This window comes from Amblyomma maculatum, chromosome 1, assembly GCF_055883805.1.
Source record: "Amblyomma maculatum isolate TAMU_Amacu chromosome 1, ASM5588380v1, whole genome shotgun sequence".
In the NCBI taxonomy this organism is placed as follows: Eukaryota; Metazoa; Arthropoda; class Arachnida; order Ixodida; family Ixodidae; genus Amblyomma; species Amblyomma maculatum.
In genome coordinates, this window is record NC_139344.1 from 347,023,159 (window position 1) to 347,042,033 (window position 18,875).

Sequence of the window (18,875 nt, forward strand, 5' to 3'; positions counted from 1 at the left end):
TTCTTCGTCCTGGAGACCTTCTTTCACTGCTCGGATGTGTTGATGCCAAATCGCTGGAGCATCTGTTTTGCTCCCTTTGTGCTTCGTAGCGACCTCAGAAAAAATCTACGGGTGCTGGCAATATATGCTAAGAGCAGAAGTGATAGCGGTGGAGTTGCGAGAGGAGTCGTTAGGGCATGGTGAACTGTGTGCCATTTGATGGCGTTCGACTAATTTGGTAATCGTTGCAGCATATATTTCACCACATGCAGATGAAACCACTGCTTTACAAACTGTGTATGCAGGGCTGCCAGCCCGAATTAATAATGAAACTTCAAATCTGGTTGGCGATTTTGACAACGGTTGATGTAAGCCTCCTAACTTAATGAAGTAATTGGAAGAACACCATAACAGAAGGTTGGCAATGACTGAATATATGGTTACCACGCAGTGGCACAGTGTCCTATACCTCGTATTTGAAAGTGGATCTGCCTTTCTAGTGTCAAATGCCGATGGAAATACTACACAGATCACAAAACAGTGTTCGTTCATCTCTATGAAAATTTATAAATATAAAAATTAGTAATAATGAACTACGAACAAAGAGCGGAATAATATACATGAGAACGTTTAGTATCAAAGCAAAACGAAGCATAACAAAGTGTAAAACGCATGAAAAGTATAGGAGCGATAAGAACTGCTACCCACCTACTTCACATTTATTTAACTATGCAAATAAGATGTAATTTTTTTCTTTGGCGTTGAGGTTTTGGCTAAGTGAGTTGGTAATCTGATCTTCACGAGGGCTGGCTTTCGCTTTAGCAGGTCTTTACTCCCGCACATTTTTTTTTTTTTTGTTGCTATGTAACCAAGCCTCTGGGGGCAGAGGTTTGGTCACGGTGTTACTACACCATGTAGTTTTGGCATATCTGGCCTCAGAGTTTCTGCTTCAATTCAGCCTTTATATGTGAAATAATAGTTTTCGTGCCGCCAAAGACGCAGACATTTCTTTCTTCAAACTACCTTTAGCATAAGCGTACGTAAATTTGCGATTAATAAATATCACGCGCTACGTACGTAATCGACAAGCGCATTAAAAGCGAACAAAAGCCGGCGGGTAGACGCAGTAACGCAGCAGAAGGAGCTGACGTAGGCTTCTGGAGATTGCCGACAGATGGTGCAGCCTTCCCGCTTGCTGGGCGTAGTCTACGGACTTGAAAATGCACTACATTAACGTTGCACTGACTTGTGCTGTAGTAAAATCCTGTTGTAAATATATTGTGATCATTTTTATGATGTTGTAATAGTCCAGAGCACGATTCGCGAAATTTATGAAGGGGCTATTCTGCGGCGCAGTGACCTGATGCATTTCGATTCTGTCGCTTTGGCTGCATAGCTAGGTAAAGTTTTCCGGTAGTACAGCTCCCACTGGAGATCCCAGAGGGTAAACTAGATATATTCTCGATACAAGGATTGTAGTTTATTTATAACTTCCTTAGCAATCTATTACAGGAGGATGAACTCAAACGGCCTGCCATCTACACCCCTGAAACAGACGCTGCCTCCTCTCCCGTGCCCCGTCCCCACACCCTCTGAGAAGCAGGCTAAAGTAGCTCAAGAATGTCTGGAAACGATGATGTGCACTGTGCAGGGGAACAGCAGAAACCTGAATAGCAATCGAGCCTTCTTTAGCCGATGGCTCCCGACTTCGCCTTTGTAGCCTGACGTCATTCTCATTCAGGAATTGCGTGCTCTCAATGGTTTTTGGGGCTAGCATGCTCTGCATACTTCTCATGACAAAGATGGCGTTCCCTTAGTTATATATTCGCCAGGATCTTCGGTTTGAGGCCAACAATATTAAATGCCCTTCTGATTACGTCTGTAGTTTACCTCCAAAAGAATTTGCTTTCCTTACATGTGCAAAAACGAGGGTATAATATTTATCACCTTATAGCGCTAATGAAACTTTTAAGAGCAGGCTGACACAACTGCGGATCGAGTTCATTTGACAGTCACGTCATGATCATTGGCTAAAACGCCACCTTCAAATAGAAGTAAAATATATAGTGTAACGTTTAGAGAAAGGCAGCTTAAAGGAAAGCCAGAACAAAAGTGCTTGTTACCGTAAGTTCACTCAAGAAGAAAAGCTTCATTGGGCGCATGTAAGGCGCAGCGCGCACAATGCTGATTCGTTATCTGTTTATTTTTATTCAAGACCAGATGCATTGAACTCTTTGCAGTCGAAGAGAACCTAAACGTTTCGGGGTCAGTATTGGGCTAGGTGCAATGAATTGACAAGAACACATGCGTCATATGGCGTATAATGTTAAAAAGAAGTGCTGGACTCCGCTTATCTAAAAAAAAAAAAAGAACGAAAACGTATTATTTCGACCCTGAGCGCAGATTAGCTGCTGCCGAAGATAACCTCTTGTATGTTTCAAAATATCGCGAAGCGTTAGTAGGTCCATAATGGAGTCGTGAAAATGAAAAGGGGGCAGAAATGTGGAGGGAATGGAGTTGGGTAGCCAGTGCCATCGCCCGTGGCTCGATCATATAATTCAAGACCCAACACAAAAAGGGCTGATTACCGGGTATGTTCGCGCGATCGGGGATCCATATCAGTGCCACTTCACATGAGAAGGTAGGGAGGAGTGTTGTAAGCGGGCAAGTCGTACTGGGTGTGAGAGAGAGTGAGGTCAGGGTGCGGCGGCAAGCTGCCATAGAGTCTATGGGAATATTGCCGCGTGCCTCTCTGAGACCTAGTATATAAAGGGCACTGATCAAGAATAAAGGGAGTGCCTCAGTTCGAAGCCGAGCCAACGTTTTGACAAGTGGACTTGTCTTCGGCTGAATAAGTCCACTCTTCATTGCGCAGGTGCGCATTAGCTAAAGGTAAGGACAGTAAAGAAGAAGAATTAGCAGGATTATAAAGCCGCTGTGCGAAAGAATTTAGAGCTTTGCGAGGGTCAAAGTCATACATAGCCTGTCACATAGTCACGACAGCCTGGGGGTGGAGCAACACTTGGCAGGGCTTTAGATTTGGCATTCGATGCCGTTGAGTACTGTCCGTGAAAAAGCAGATGAATCATTGCAGTCATACGAAGCACAACGAAATGAGCAATTAATTACTACGAGGTCCGTTTCTAGTGCATGAACTGAAGATTGAACTAATCAGTCGGTCAATCAGTAGCCAGTTTTAGCTTGTCCTAATCAAGTGCATTCTGGACCAACCAGCCGGCAGACTAGCCAACCTTGCCGAAGAGAGCCCAGCCCAGCTCAGTCCAGCTAATCTCAGTTAAGCCTAGCGCTGGCTGGCCAAAGCTAGCCAAGACTAGCCAGAATTGGCCGACCCAGTTAGCCAGGCAGGGGCATCTGACTGTAGTCAATCAAACCCATTTAGCACAGTCCAGTTAAATCCAACAAATGGCATGACATGCCAGGCGAGGCTATGTAAGGAAAGGACTGGTGAGGTCTAGCGACGTTAGTTTCTAAGACCGTAATTAATGAGAAGGCGGCGATAAAAATGATGCGCAAGCCTCCCCGGAGAAACAATTGATCCGAAAGCGACATCAACGTGAAGACAACCGGCAGGGTTTAAGGAAAAGGTTGAGCTCGGCCTTAAGGTTTAGATGCGATAGTGTTAATGCATTGCGGAATCCACTTTCAAAATTATAACACCGACGCGCTGTCTGCACAGATACAGTCGCATTTTCAGGTGAAAGCCTTTAGTGATTCATACTGTCGGCGTTCGCTCGGTCACATTATAGCTGTCAATCAAATGAAATCATGATGACGTCACCAGACAAATAAAAACCTACCTTCACTGGGAATCGAACCTCCATTCCTTGGGTCCTCAGCCGAGCGCTTCAACCAACTGCACCACACCCAGAATTTGTTTTCTTTATTGCATGCGAAAACTTCCATAAAAAATAAAAACCCTCAATTACTCAAACTTGTTCATGTCTAACGTTACCGGGCTGCTTAAACGAGCCTGTTATATCCCTAACCCGCTATATCCCTAACCCGATTAAAACATCATTCATCTAGGTACGGCAGCCAGTTTGGATGTTCTTCGCGTGCAGCATATACACTCCTGACCAAAGCACACTGCTCACGAAACACGGATTTGGACGATCTTGGTGGCTCGGCATGTCTGTTTATCATACGGCTTTTTCAAAGACTTAATAGTCCCATCAACACAAACAGATCATAAGGCACAATAGAGTTTTGTCAATAGGCAAAAACCTGGTAGTCTATGGCGTAATTTTAATGCCATTTTTAAGAGTTTGTTTTAGTATGTCCCAAAAGAAGATTGCATCACGAAACAGAATAAAGCAATGACCAATTGTTTCAGGCACATTGCACAGACAGCGATTCACCGTCCAGGGCCCAAACATCATCTTATCACGATGACATGTCTTGACCGGCAACGTCGCTATGTGTAGTTTGAAAAAGAACGTTTTTGCGCTGTCTGAATGCACAGTTGTCTAACACGCTTTAGAACACTGGTGTCCAAAAACCCCAGATAACTGCCGATACAACGATGTAGGGAACAAAGACTCAGTGAGAATCTTGGTCACCTGTTTTCTCGACAGGCTATACAGGTAATCTACAGAGAAGCGCATAGTGAGGAAATTGAAAGTGTCAGCAACCTTGAAAGGGATCCCCATAATGCCGCCTCACAAGCCTGCCCAGTCGGTGCGGATAGGTAAAGAAAATATGGACTAAGACTGCCTAACGAGCACAGCTACAAGAAACGGGTGATTTGCCGATTTGAAAATAAAAAGACGGGAAACAGGTTGATGGACAAATGCGTGTATCAGGCACAATCCATCAGACCCTAAGCGAAGGAACAAGTCACGCCATTTAGGCTGCCATTGATAGCGCCACACAAATGTTGCAAATATCCTGTGTATTACTTGTACCTTCCTCCTCGCACATTGCCGGACTTGAAGGATACACGCAAGCTTTGCAAACAAAAATATGTTACAGACCCGTGCCCTAGCAAACACTGAGAGTTCCCTACCCATTCAAGCCTGTGTTTGTCGCCACATAGGTACGATTTGTGAATCCCAGTAGGCTGCGCTGTTGCAAACTTGGTGCAGGTACTGAAGAGGGCTACAGTCCAAGCATATGCACCCAAACTGTCTTGGCCTAGTGCCCCAATGGCCCAACAAAAAAACCCTTGGATTTATCTAAATAACAGCCGCGCCTGATACATCGCAGAATTGTTTAGCCAAGTGTAAATACTCAAGTACACTCTTTTTGTCAGAACAAACGAGGGCGACATCATCAGCGTAAGCTAAAATTTTAACTTCACATTGAGCCAGAGGGAAACCACGTATAGCTGCGCTGTTAATTATACTGAGGCAGAGAAGTTCAAGATATAGGGCAAACAACAATGGAGACAGTGAGCATCGTTGACGAAGAGATGATTCCAGTGGTACGCCCGGGACTGTGCAACAGACATCTGAATTGTGCTGTCTGTCGTGAGGTAGATAGTTGCGATGACAATGACGCTGCAATTAGTGATAATGACAATAATTACATTAGTAATGGTAATGACGGTACATTTAGTTAGCAATGATAAGGAGAGCAAGCGGGATGCCACGTGTGCACCAGCAACGCTTAGACTAGCATTTCTGCAGTGCAGATTCCATAGTGCTCTGGAATTTTTAGAAGCTTTTATAGTTTCCCGTATTCTCGGATGAGTCTAACACGATTGCAATAAAATAGCTCAATGTTTGTGTATATCATGGCAGAACAGCTATAGCGGAGCCTGGTTAGTAGAATGCTTTAAGAAATGTAGTGCGTAAAATGTGTGTTTTAATTGGAGTACTGTGCTTGATTGGTGCATTAATTTCTCTCTTACGTATACCGACCCATTGCCGCTAATAAAGACAGGTGGGATCCGCACTGAAAACCTGTGACCAGAAAAATGCACATACGTGATGACGGTTCGCTCCAAAATAAGCAGCACACTTGTATGCATAACGGAGGAATCAATATGAATCATTCACAGCGGAATGATGTCTTAACACTGATCAAATCCCCTCTGCCCTAGAGAGATCGGGCTTGCCGCAAGTAACATAGAGTTTGATGAAATGTTTTCTTCTCTCTGTCGTGCAAGCTTGCCACGTGTCTAAAGGATACGCAGGAAAGCACCCCTTGAACTTCCTGTGCGGAACTAAACAGTAAAATTCTACCTTTGCTCGAAAATGGTAGCAACAGATACGAGAAAGAACGGGAAAAGAAAATCAAGAACAAAAGGATGTGGGCAGCACTCACTCCTTCGGATTGTCATTTTTGTCTCTGTAAGGGTTGTGCTTTGTTGTTGCTGCATGTCGTCATCTGCGTTCGCTACAACGATAACATAGAACCGGTGGCTGGAGGCAGATGGGCTGTGTAGACTTTCTGTTTTTCGCGGAAACCAGAACTATATATGCGTCGTGTGCTTGACAGTTTTACGCAGGGAATAAATTACAGAACTATGCAGAACACACAGATATAAACTACTCAACTTCCTTTTCTGATAGTTAATATGTCAGTAGACAGGCTACATTTACACAAAGCTCTACTGTAGCTAAATGTTGCCTTTTTCTTTGTTTTCAGCCCCGTGCGTACGGTCAACGTGTTTAGAATTCCTCTACAATAACTTAAAAGTACTGCAATGTAGTACGCTGAAAATGATCACCGAGGTGGAAATGTCTTTTCTTTTTTGAGCCACGTGCGCAAGGTTAACGTGCTGAACATTTCTCCACAATAAGAGAAACGCGCTCCAATGAACACTGCAAATGATCGAGGTGGGAATGCCATTGGTACGTCGATTTCGCATTGAATTAATTTTTCTGCTAAAAATAATATTGACCCAATTGTTACAGGATGACCATTTTATACCATACGTCAGGAGGTGATGACGGCACTCGTCTGCTTTATTATTTTGTGGATGTTGCGAGCTTCGCATTGGGAAGGATAATTTATTTGTGTCCGCTGTACTTAGGTAAAGGCTCTGAGACTTTAGGTTTGAGTCGGAGCTCAACTCAGGACGCCGATACTCGCTTCTGTTGCAGATAGAAGACTCTTGGCGGAAAACTATGCAAGTCTCATCCCGAAGCATCGTTTCATCGCTGAGAGTGCCTTCAGCGCACCGAGTGGCATTTCTTGTTCTGTGCAGCCACCAGCCTTTTGCCTTCGCAGCTGACACACAGAGAGCCTGGCCGAAAGTACTCGATAAGAGTCCACCCAATGCATTTAAGGTGAAAAAAAGTGCTGGTACTGGGGTTCGTTTATGAGGTTTGACATCCCAAAGCAATTCAGGCTGAGTCGCCGTAGCGGAGGGCTCCAAAAATGTAGAGCACCAGCCTGGGGTACTAACTTACACTGACACCGCAGAGCACATAAGCGTCTTACTTTTAGCCCTCATCCAAAAGCAGCCACCACGGATGGGATTCGATCCCGCGTCCTTGGGCACAGCAGTCGAGGGCTTTAATCACTGCACCACTGCTACGGGATACTGGTACTGTGTTCAGTTCATGTAGAATATATCTATCGATGTTGTTTTCAACGTTTCTTTCTTGAAAAAAAAAATTGTTTATTCTGCGAAAGTTTACGATAACTCCAATGACCTATCAAGAACGTTAAGTTTTAAAATGTCTTTCATTGCAACATGCTTATGTCTTACCACTATATGAGTCACATCAGTGAAAATCAGTGTATTGCTCATGAAATATCACTTTGTTTTCATTCAGATTGCCATGAACTGCATTATTGTACCTGAAATTGTTGAAACAAGGTACCTCCTCATTTGGTGGTTCTAACGTGATTTATAATCTCTTTAATAGATGCTTTTCATTTGACTGTATGGCACGGCTGAAGAGCTAAAAAGGTGTTATATTTCCACTCTACTCCATAACTTATCAAATATCATATGCCACTAGCGACTGTCAGAGTTTTCTTTTTATCAGCAAAAATATACTTCGAGCGTTGAAATGCGGTTAAGTGGAGTACTTAAGCTTCCATCTCGTGATCCATGGTTCGACTTGTGTAGATGTACTACCAGCAACATACGAAATTTTAAGGAAACTCAAATACCAGCCGAAAAATGCGAATGCATCACCTCCCAGTGCTCCGCCACAATGGCTATTTGCACTGTGCAATGTCAGTAAACTTCAGACAACCTCAGGTTATCGATGTTTCCGGAGCCTCTCACTACGGCGCCACTGATAACCTCCAAACCAACCAAACCGTATTAGCTCCCAGGGAGAAATTACGAGATAGTTTGACTGCGATTTCTATATGAAGGAAACTTTCTTAAGTATTGAGCTAGCGGTAACCATGACGTCTTTCTGCTTCTTTTTTGATCGAGGCAGGGATGCCTTGGTTACTAAACATGGCACACCTCCAGATGCTATCGCCTTCAATCAACTTCTTTATCTTGGCTTACAGAGCAGTAAGGAGGACCTTGTTGCCTATAGTAAACGAAGTGGCCTTATACGAGCAGTGTGATGCAGGGCTTCTCACTCTGCTTAGTGGAATTCTCTGAACTTGACTGCGAATTGTACACTTATGTCTTCGAGTTGAACTATTACCTCACGGACGTATTTCCCCTTATTCCTCATCCCCTAACTACGGCCTCAGGCCTTCCTCCAGTAATAAATTCATTCATTCATTCATTCATTCATTCATTCATTCATTCATTCATTCATTCATTCATTCATTCATTCATTCATTCATTTTGTTTATCGTGCTCAGTTGTCTCGTTGTTGCTTTACTAGTTGCTCAGAGCACTGAAACAAACTAGGTTCTTATGGAGTGAAGAGAAGCAAAACGAGGAGAGCTTTAAAATATGTATTGTCACGTACAAGGTGATTGAGGATATCAAGAATAGCAAGGGGTTAGCTCCGACACATCAGCAGCGAGCAGCACAGACGCAAAACCGCAAGCGACACTTCGTCGTTCTTTTTAACTTCGTCCTCCTTCACTCAGTCATGCGCCACCTGGCAACGCTAGGTGGCATTACCCCGCCGGGGTGGCGCAGTGGTAAGACGCCCGACTACTGTGCCGGAGTTCCCGGGTTCGAACCCGACCTCGGCGGCTGCGTTTCGATGGAGGCGAAACGAAGTGGCGTCCGTGTGCTGTGCGATGTCAGCGCACGTTAAAGATCCCCAGGTGGTCGAAATTACTCCGTAGCCCTCCACTACGGCTCCCCTTTCTTTCCACTTTCACTCCCACCTTCCTCCCTTCCCTTACGGCGCGGTTCAGGTGTCCACAGAGCAAGTGTGACAGATACTGCGCCTTTCGATTCCTGTGAACGAACCAACCAACCAACCCCCCCTTCCGAAAAAAAAAGAAAAAAAAAGTGAAGACAGCCGGTAAGAACGGTGTGCAAAGTAAGAGAATGGTCACAGGAGGTGGCCGTGCGTTATCGTTGGTAGTACGGCTTCAGCCGCACAATGTGCACAATGTCCGAGCTGGCCTTTCGACGTTTTAGAAGTGCGGCGCCGTCTGGAATAACTTCATAACTGAGGTCACTCACACGACGCAACACTTTGTACGGCCCGAAGTAGCGGTAAAGGAGTTTCTCTGACAAGCCTGGACGGCGAACTGGTGTCCACACCCAAACTTGGTCCCCAGGTTTGTAGTGAACCTGGCGGTGCCGGAGGTTGTAGCGGTGCGCGTCAGAGGTCTGCTGCCGCCCGATGTGCACACGGGCGAGCTGGCAAGCTTCCTCAACGCGGATGGCATACTGCTGGGCATCTGGGGGAAGCTGGTCATCATCTGGGCACGGGAGCATGGAATCGAGCATGCTCTGAACTTCACGCCCGTACACAAGTCGAAATGGTGTGAAGCGCGTTGTTTCTTGTTGGGCTGTATTACGCAATCTGACGTACGGCAGCACCTCGTCCCAGGTCTTGTGCTGCACATCAACGTACATTGACAACATGTCCGCAATCGTCTTATTTAACCTTTCGGTAAGACCATTGCTCTGCGGATGTACGCTGTGGTCTTGCGGTGGGTAGTGTAACTCAACTCAAATATGTGGTCGATGAGCTGCGAAGTGAAAGCTGTCCCTTTGCCGGTAATGACGTACGAAGGGGCGCCATGCCGCAAGACTATGTTATGTATGAAAAACTCGGCTACTTCGGAAGCTGTGGCATGAGGGATTGCCTTTGTCTCAGTGTATCGGGTCAGGTAGTCAGTAGCGACTACTATCCATTTGTTTACCGGCTGCGACAAAGGGAAAGGGCCAAGGAGATCCATGCAACGCTAGGTGGCAATATACTTACCATTGTCCTGTAATTTACCCACATGCATAATCTCGCTGTGTCCGATACAGTGTTTTGTGGCTAATTGGTTATAAGGTCGGTTCAATTTATCTTTGAACATTTGTTAAATTGATGTACTTCTCTCTTGCATCGCAGATATTTCAAACCGTGGTGTACTCGGTGGCTGTCAGGGACGTTAACCCTAACCCCATATTCAAATGTTTAAGAGCCTGGCGCACTAACTACAACCCGGATGTCCCTTCGGCGACATATATGTGGTCCTTTAATGGAGGGGAAGGCCAGCCAAGGTAAAAGTTGCTTCGTGCTAATATTGCTACGCATTCGCTATGAAGAAGCGCGATGAGCTTTTTCACATAAGTTAACGTGGGGATACCAGACTTGCAGCTACACGTTTTGTGTTGTTTTTTGGTACAGGGAATGGATAGAAAGAGGCTTGATCTAGTCCGCTAAGCCAACATTTAGAGACACCTTTTGGGCATTTGAAACCGCCCATGCAATGAAGAAACGAAAATAAAGGAAAGTACAGAATTACACCGATTACTGTATACATTGCAATTTGAGATTTAGCAACTGCGTTTCTGACATTTAGTTTTGCCGTATATGTAGGTAGTGGATTGGAATGTAAAATGTATATGCTTATTTTTATAGAAAGGTAATATATAAATGTTTCGCACAATATCTTTCTTCACTGAATCATTTTCTGCAGTTTACCATTCCAGACGTTCGCCGTCACTGTTGCTGAACCGCTCTTCGCGCGGCGCATGGCACAACGGCCACTGCAGACTGGCCGTGCTACATTCGTCAGCTTTCACCATTATCTCTTTAATGGTCTCTTTCTTTGCTAACTATAGTTCTCCTGCTCATTGCTTGCATTCCACTATTCCACTATTATATAGCATTGCAGTTAAGCACACCAATAAGCGCAAGTGGGAATAGTACTTTTACGTTTTCAGTACTATAGACTTTTTGCGGTTTGCTCTTTTATCATATATTATGCAGAAAGGAGCAATAAAATTGTGTTTAGAAGCGAACTGAACATTTTATATCGTGTTTTTCCTTTGTTCATTTCCCTTGTTTATCACACGCAGAAAAAACGCAAGCTTGTACTATACCACAGGGCCTTCGATTAACACGGCTCGTCTCGTTGTAGATTCAGGTAAGGAAAGTGATTATGTCCGCGGCCTCCCTCCATAATTGCAGCAGCCTCTAGTGATGTTACTGCTACTGCAGCTGAACAGAGGCTGTGACGCCAGTTGCCAGCAACTGTGGGGACCTGCGCCACATATCTTTAGGGCTCGTGGCGCGTCGCACATTTAAAGGCCGCGCCACTTCCCAATACTCCCTGCGCGCTGCCTGTTTCCGCCTCCCCGCTCGTTCGGGGATAACTGATCCCTCTTGAGGGGGCTATAAAGGAAGGCACGCGCCGCCGTCTCGCCCTCTTCGCTCCTGCTCTTCGCTCCTGGACGCGCTGGCTGTTCGCTGCCTGCCCTCCCGGACGACAACCCCGACTCCTGCTGGAGTGAGATTAAAGATGTTTGTTACACGGCCCGCTGTGTATTTGTCTTGCACATCGCTCGGGCAGAGGAATCGCCCACACAACCCAGCATGATTATGTAATACACAATACCATCTTGTTTCTAATATATCCAGGCCGTTTATGCAATTAACATCTCTATACGCTCTCTATGCGCTTATTAGCGTATGCTTCCAGCAAGCCTGTAAAAACGAAAGTGCCTTCAGAGCAGCCTGAGGTATTCTTTTTTTTTGTTTAATTATGACTGCTTCATTGCGTGAACTGTTTCGGTATTCATTGTTCCTTAACAAGTAAATATACCGATCGATGCCATAAATGCAGTGAGTCGACTAAGGCACTTGCTAGAAAAGAAATAAGCGTATTAAAAAAATCGAAGTGCTTTTAGTGAATGAAAACTGTTGCGATTTTCTTATTACGCAGATACTGCTCATCCTGACATCGCCCACTTCCTCTACACTCACAATGACTGTGGAATCATGGAGCTGCACTATTTCGGATATCGTAAGACCGCATTGGATGTGCTAACGCAGTAGCGGTAAAGGACTCGCTCTCGAGAAAATTCAACTTTGTGAAAAAAAAAAATTTTTTCACGGCTGGGTACCGATATTTAGCGGGGGATCGAATGACGTCCCGGGGACATATTGTCGGAAATGGGATCGAGCTGGCAGGTGTTGTTAACTCGAGCAGCCCCTGTGAGATGGTAATCGAACCCACAGTAGCCCTTCAGTCTCGAGTCATGCATGCCGCCTTTCGGCCACTCGGGCAAGCTCGTATGGAATCGTTTATATCTGCGTCTTTCAGATATAATTAGCAATGTGTGCTAATGTGCATGTGAGAGGTATAAGAGGAGAAGATGAAGACGTTTGGGGTAAAGAGAGCAGCAAAGTGCATATCAACAAGAAAGAATCTGCAAAGGTAGCCGCAGACGGCAGCCATATAACACAGAGGCGTCATACCTTTAAAGGCGAAGGTTAAACTTCCTTTGCAATTTACTCCCCACAAAATATTGTTTTGGCTTCATCATACGCAACAATCCATGTTCGTCCGAACGCATTCGGAAGTCAAATAAACTGAACAGAGAATAATGACCGTTGCATAAAAAAATCATGATGAGCATGCATTTTTTGGAGACACATTAGAGCAGTGCCCCCATTCAGCTCAAAAGTCGAGCATCGTCCCGGGCCTGCGTTTGACCTTAATTCATTGAAAGTTGTGGAGGAGATCATAGCAAAAAAATGGTTCTATCTTACAGAAAAGTAAAATGTGGTGTACATCACTTACACTTACCTATCACCCCAACCAATGTCTGCCATGGTGGACATTGTGGACATGACTCATGACCTTCACCCATGACCCCTGGCCTGGAACCTGGGACCTTTGAGTTTGACGCTGAACCGATGTACCTCTTGTCAAACTACGTTCAAAGCCACGTTATTACTGTAACCTATGTGAACGGCGCAAAACGGATTGTCACGAGAAGAGGATGCTCTGTTCGCCTAGGAACTATTCATTGTTTGATGCGCGCACCAGTACAAAAGCCCGGAATTCCTGTGCTGCCAAGAATTATGTTATGTGGTGTATTCAGAAATCCCGGCTTTTATATTTTCATAGCAAATGCAATGGGTGCTTTATGATCTGCAGGGTTTTACATTCACCACAGTCATGCAGCCATCTTGATGAAAGAGTTAATGCAACTTTAGAATTACGAGATAATTGTTCGATTCCTTCGTATGAATATGCAATCAATAAGCAGTCACAAGCTTCCTCTGATCATATGGCGGCCAACTGAAAAAGAAAAAAAAAAGATTCCTTGAAGCAGTTCTCATAGCTTAAAACAATTCGTATTTTAATTGGGCGTGACAGGCAATCAAGTCACTGGGGCACCTGATCTCAGTTGACAGTTCGTACAAAGCCGAGAGCAAACGAACTACTCTCAAATCAGGACTTTCTTATGGTCCATTTTGTACTCTGTTCAGGGATTTAAGTAGTGGCTACGAAACCCACATAGTCGGTGACAGGAAACGAGAGATTTATCAGTGAATAAGCTATAACTCGTTATCGCCTTGTCTGGACCCTGTTGTTTTAAAATGGATACATGAGAAGGGGGGGTACTTAAGAACCGAAGGAGAGGTGCATCAGGAATATAACAACGTAACACCTTAGTATTGCCCACTCGGGCCAAGGTGGCTCATGGTTGACCTTCAATCAGCTAGAAGAAAAAAGTGTTGCTATAAGGAAAGACCATGCACCACCCACATCGTGTCGCACCATAAGTGGTGCCATGATGCGTGACGTCACGCACCATACGCAACCATCATACTGAGAGTAAAAAAAAAATATTCGTTTCGACCGTCAATCGAACCACCATTTCTCCAATTCCCAGCCGAGTACAAAAATCATGCCGGGAGTTTTCTCTTTACTGCATGGAAGTACTTCAAGCGCGATTTAACATGGTCGCATTCCGAACTTGTCATACACAGTCGCGCCAGGATCAAAGCTCTAACTTCGCTAACACATCAAACTTCCGGGAGACATATACATGCATCGAGTAAAGGTAACCAGGCAGGAGGTGAATTCTGTCGGGGTGGTGAGAAAGAGATCGTAATTCTCCTTGTCTAGCGTGAGGGTGGTAGTATGCAATGACCGTGATGATACAGTTAGTGATAATGATAATGATTGCAGTAGCGATGACAATGACGGTACATATAGTTATTAATGATGATAGTAGTCATAGGGATGATAACTAGATGGAAAAAAACGTATCCAAGCCTTAAGAAGCTTTGCTTCGGATGACTTTAGCAGGTTTGCGCAACTGAATTCTTCAAACGCTGTCAAAATATAAGAGGTAACACTATGTGCGATCAGCCAGTGAGGCTATTACCATAAGTGACAAACACTGAGACAAGCACTTTTGCAGGTTTGGAAGTAACCTTCGATACAGCACTCCACAAAAGTATACACAGAATGTAGCATTGCATAATAAATTCAATGTGGTCAGAATTTTATCGAATTTTTATCGAATTAAAATAGATATTGCGAGCTAACAGAATTCGCTGACGAAAACTGCTGGCGTCTTATTTCTCTCAGCACGCTTTATAAAGGCTTGTGTAGTACATCGTGCGAGTGGCAACCTTCGCATTGTTTGAAAATTCGAATTGAAATTTTTCGGTGTCTTGAAAGGTAACCAAAGAAGAAATATTTGAAAACAATATGTGCTTCCCAATATTGAGCCTTCTGTCTGTTTTTGTTTCTTTTTTCAGAATGCACGCTGTGGCTGCCCCATGAAATGGAAGGTCCCATTCCGAAACACTGCCTTAAACATCACGCGAAGCTATGCGGTGAAGGTGTTTCATTATACGACAAAGAAGTATGCAGTAAAGCCAGCAGTGAATAAGACAACCATGAAGGCGATGTGCATAAAGACAACAGAATAATAAACTTCTTGTAGTAACAGTTTGGAAGCTGGCCTTATAGAGGCCAAGACTGTGAAAAAAAAAAAGGATATCAATATCTGTGATTGCCATCCTGGCAATCACGATAAGCTCGCATGCTTTTTTGCAAAGAGCGAATTTTTTTTTTGTGTATTCGGCATATTGACTTTCGGAGGTCATGGCAATATAGCGCTGCTAGAGGTAGCTAAGGCGTTGCCGTCCTGGCCAGGTAACTATTTAAGACGCGGCAAATTGTTAAATTGCTTGTTGTCTTGCTTCTCAATGGGTCTTGTTATTATGTTGGATAGATTATCGTTTGCTCTCATAGTTGTTATCTGTTTGGCGAGATGATTATTGCCCCGTAATTGGTTGCTTCATTTGTGAGTGTGGTGGTGCGCATTCGTAAGTTTGTTTCGTCTGACGCTACGAGCTCTTGACAAACCCGTATCTCGTTTTCAACAATTACAGCAGGTACTACCGTAACCACAACCAGGTATCTGTTACTGGTTTAGAAATTTTGCACGTGGGGGCAAACAATAAAAGTCTATGAAACAACAAATATATATCTACTCTACTTCCTTTTTATATCTCTCCGACAAGTTAGGTTATATGACAGAACGAGGTAACATTTGCACGATGCTCTGCTGTATCGAAATGTTTCCCTTTTTTGTTTTTGTTTCAATCCCTGACGCCAAGCGCACTGACCATTTTACTCCCTGAAAATAGAATAGAAGCGTACTACAACGTACGATGCTTCAAATGTACGAGTTTCATCAATGGGGCGCCTGTTTTCGTTTGAAATAAATTAAGTAGTCTTTAGCAGTTCTAAAGTAAATTCATTTGCTACAGGACAACCGTTTCCTGCGACAAAATATTGGTGCTGAAGAAAAGGGAACAGTAACAACCACATAAATCCTGCGGCTATGTACATGAGCGCTGCAGTTCCGTTGCAGCCCATTACAGGTGCCGTGGACTCCACGTTAAAAAAACATGCTGCAGAAGTTTACCCTTTCAGTTAGCCGCCGAGCATACGTCAGCCGTAGTAATAACAGGTAATATCATTAATAGCAGTGACGAGGACCACAGTCACAACCATTCTTGTCAAGGTAACCCGAGCCGGCCTGCAAAAAAACAAATAAAAATATTGCACATAGTTTAATACAAGTAGAATTTTATTCACCCTTGAAACACTAGATTAGACAGTGCCCATTATATGTAACCGAGAATTCAGAGAAATATTTCCGTTCGTATACGCCAGAACACTTCGCCGCGACAGTATTTTGTGCTACACTTTGCCCCAATATATTTTTAGTTGCATGAAGAACCCATGAAGACACTCTTAAATATCGAAACTTTCTTATGTTAGCTTGAGGGTCTTATGTTCGGCTATGGGCTCAAAAGTTGCGGTCATACTAGACCGCTACTAGACAAAATTAACTAGACGTGTATTAGGGCTCGCGTTGAAGACCAAATACCAAGCACTCATTTCAAATGATGAAATCACCGCGACTGAATGAAGGAAAAAGCCGAAGATGCTGCAATCTCTAGTGGGTGCCATCCAACAGAAAGCGAGACAAAAGGCTCTTTCCTTAAAGTCACGTTTGTAAATATTTTCCGAAATACCCTCCCACGCACTCACTCCATTCTCTCTTAGCTTCCATTGTAGCTCTCGACCTAAAGAGCACTACAATATCACTCAAGGTCACACAAAGCTGAATAGCTTTTCTTTGTTGTAGCCGTATGGCTGCCCTAGGTGGATGCCCTTACACTGTGGGCTAACACATTTGTCACCTTGACTTATTTATCGGTTCGCTTTTTGCGGCCTTTGTTCCTCTCTCCATATGTAGAGTATCCCACTGGGAGTTGCCTAGTTAACCTCCCCGGTTTTGCATTCTTCTGTTTCTCTTTCTCCGTCTCTTTACGACGGGAGCTTTTCAACACATCCGAACGCTTCAGTCTTTGTGCTCAGGACTATTAGGTGCGCACCGTACTCTTTCATATATTGTCCTCGGTACAGTATCAATGGGACGGATGTTCTCCGCGCTGTCACCATGACAATAAATTACCTGCAAGAGTAATTAAGGCTGCCTCAACGTCCCAAACGTTATGTCAGCCGAGCTTCTGCTTACGTAGCATGGAGCTTTCGACTGAAATTTGTAACAGCTTATTTTTGAATATGATACATGCTGGGAGTAAGCCTCGTATTTAGCAAACGTTTTTATATTCATTGTGCGTTGATATATTTCATTTACTGTAGACTCTTGCAACTGCTTGTCCTTAAAGAAAGAATGGTTCGAGGAAAGGCCCAGTTATTCAGCCGTTAACTTAGGCAGGGGGGATACTTGTATGTAATTGCAGAGAGTGTACTGCTATTTCTGGGAAGCGGCGACGGAAGTGACTGCAGTTAGAACGAAGGGAATAGTTTCGCCTATTAAAAGACAACCAGTAACGTCGGCATGCCGCCACAGTTCGAGCTACATAGACAAGGTATATAAAGCACTGCACGTGAGCGTGTACGTTTTCAACGGAAATACTGGTAGTAGGCATAGTCAAATTTTGTTTTCTATTCCATGCTAAATTATTTGTATTGAAAGTTCTAGAAGAAGTTTGCAGTAATGCTAATAATACTGACACACCATATTTAATCAACTGTACCGCAGGAGCCATGGAGCTGCGCCCAGGTTTTGACACGTGTTGACAACAGTTGCACTCAAAATCAACTGTCAATTCATTCTTTGAATAATGACGAGTATAGTTGCTGCTACTTGCCCTCGCTATCATATGCGATGTCTTATCACGCTCACGAGTTATGGGATAGCCTTTTTTTAGTCACCGTAGCATGTCATCCAGATGGTCTGCTCACAGCGTGAATATATACTCGAGAAACAAACTCATTCTTCTGCGCGCAGTTGGACAAGCGGTAAGCACGAACTTTTCATCACACTGATGTGATTCGTTCAGTGCGCACTGCGGTACAAGAGCAAAATGTTTCGTCAATTCTACTTTTTCGTTTCAGATTCACTATAACTAGCGTGACAGACGTTCGATAGGCGACATTGTGAAATACTGTAGCGCTCTTTAGGTCCAGAGTTGCACTTGAAGACAAAACAGAAAGAGTGAGTACCTGGGAGTGTAAGCATAGGACTATAGCGAAAAAGGCTTACAACCGTCATATTAACGACATTGGGGCTTCCTTTCTGATGATGATTAACAAAGAACTGTTGCATCTACGGCTTTTTTTTTTCTTATAATGGGCTGTCGCATTCAATGATGGTCTGTTAATAATTTAGTTCCTTTTACGGGTTTTGACGTCCAATAGCTACTCAGGCTGTGAGATACGCCGCAGAAGAGGGGTCGGAAATACCTACCAAGTGGGGTTCTTTAATGGGGCTCTTTAATGTGCAGTGACATTGCAAAGCACACGGGTACTTTGCTTTTTGCCTCCACTGAAAAGCAGCCGCCGCGACCGAGATTTTGATTCCGCATCTTTGAACAGAGCAGTCGAGCGCCTTAACAACTACACTACCAAGGGGAGAGGGAGGTTCATAATCTAAAAAAATGTTTATGGTATTTGGTCTTCCGCACCTGCCCTGATGCAGGTCTACTTCATTTTTTCCTTCACGGTCTAATATCACTATCATTTTC

The 18,875-nt window shown here is 44.1% G+C and overlaps 1 protein-coding gene across 1 annotated transcript; it reads left to right on the forward strand.

Annotated features, from left to right (window-relative positions):
* The first annotated feature begins 8,368 nt into the window (after positions 1 to 8,368).
* On the forward strand, positions 8,369 to 15,193 carry LOC146207684 (uncharacterized). The gene is made up of 5 exons (XM_084577238.1): positions 8,369 to 8,428; positions 10,401 to 10,552; positions 11,354 to 11,421; positions 12,220 to 12,300; positions 15,060 to 15,193. The coding sequence occupies exons 1-5, from the start codon at positions 8,369 to 8,371 to the stop codon at positions 15,191 to 15,193; spliced, it is 495 nt and encodes a 164-aa protein (XP_084433364.1).
* The last annotated feature ends 3,682 nt before the right edge of the window (positions 15,194 to 18,875 follow it).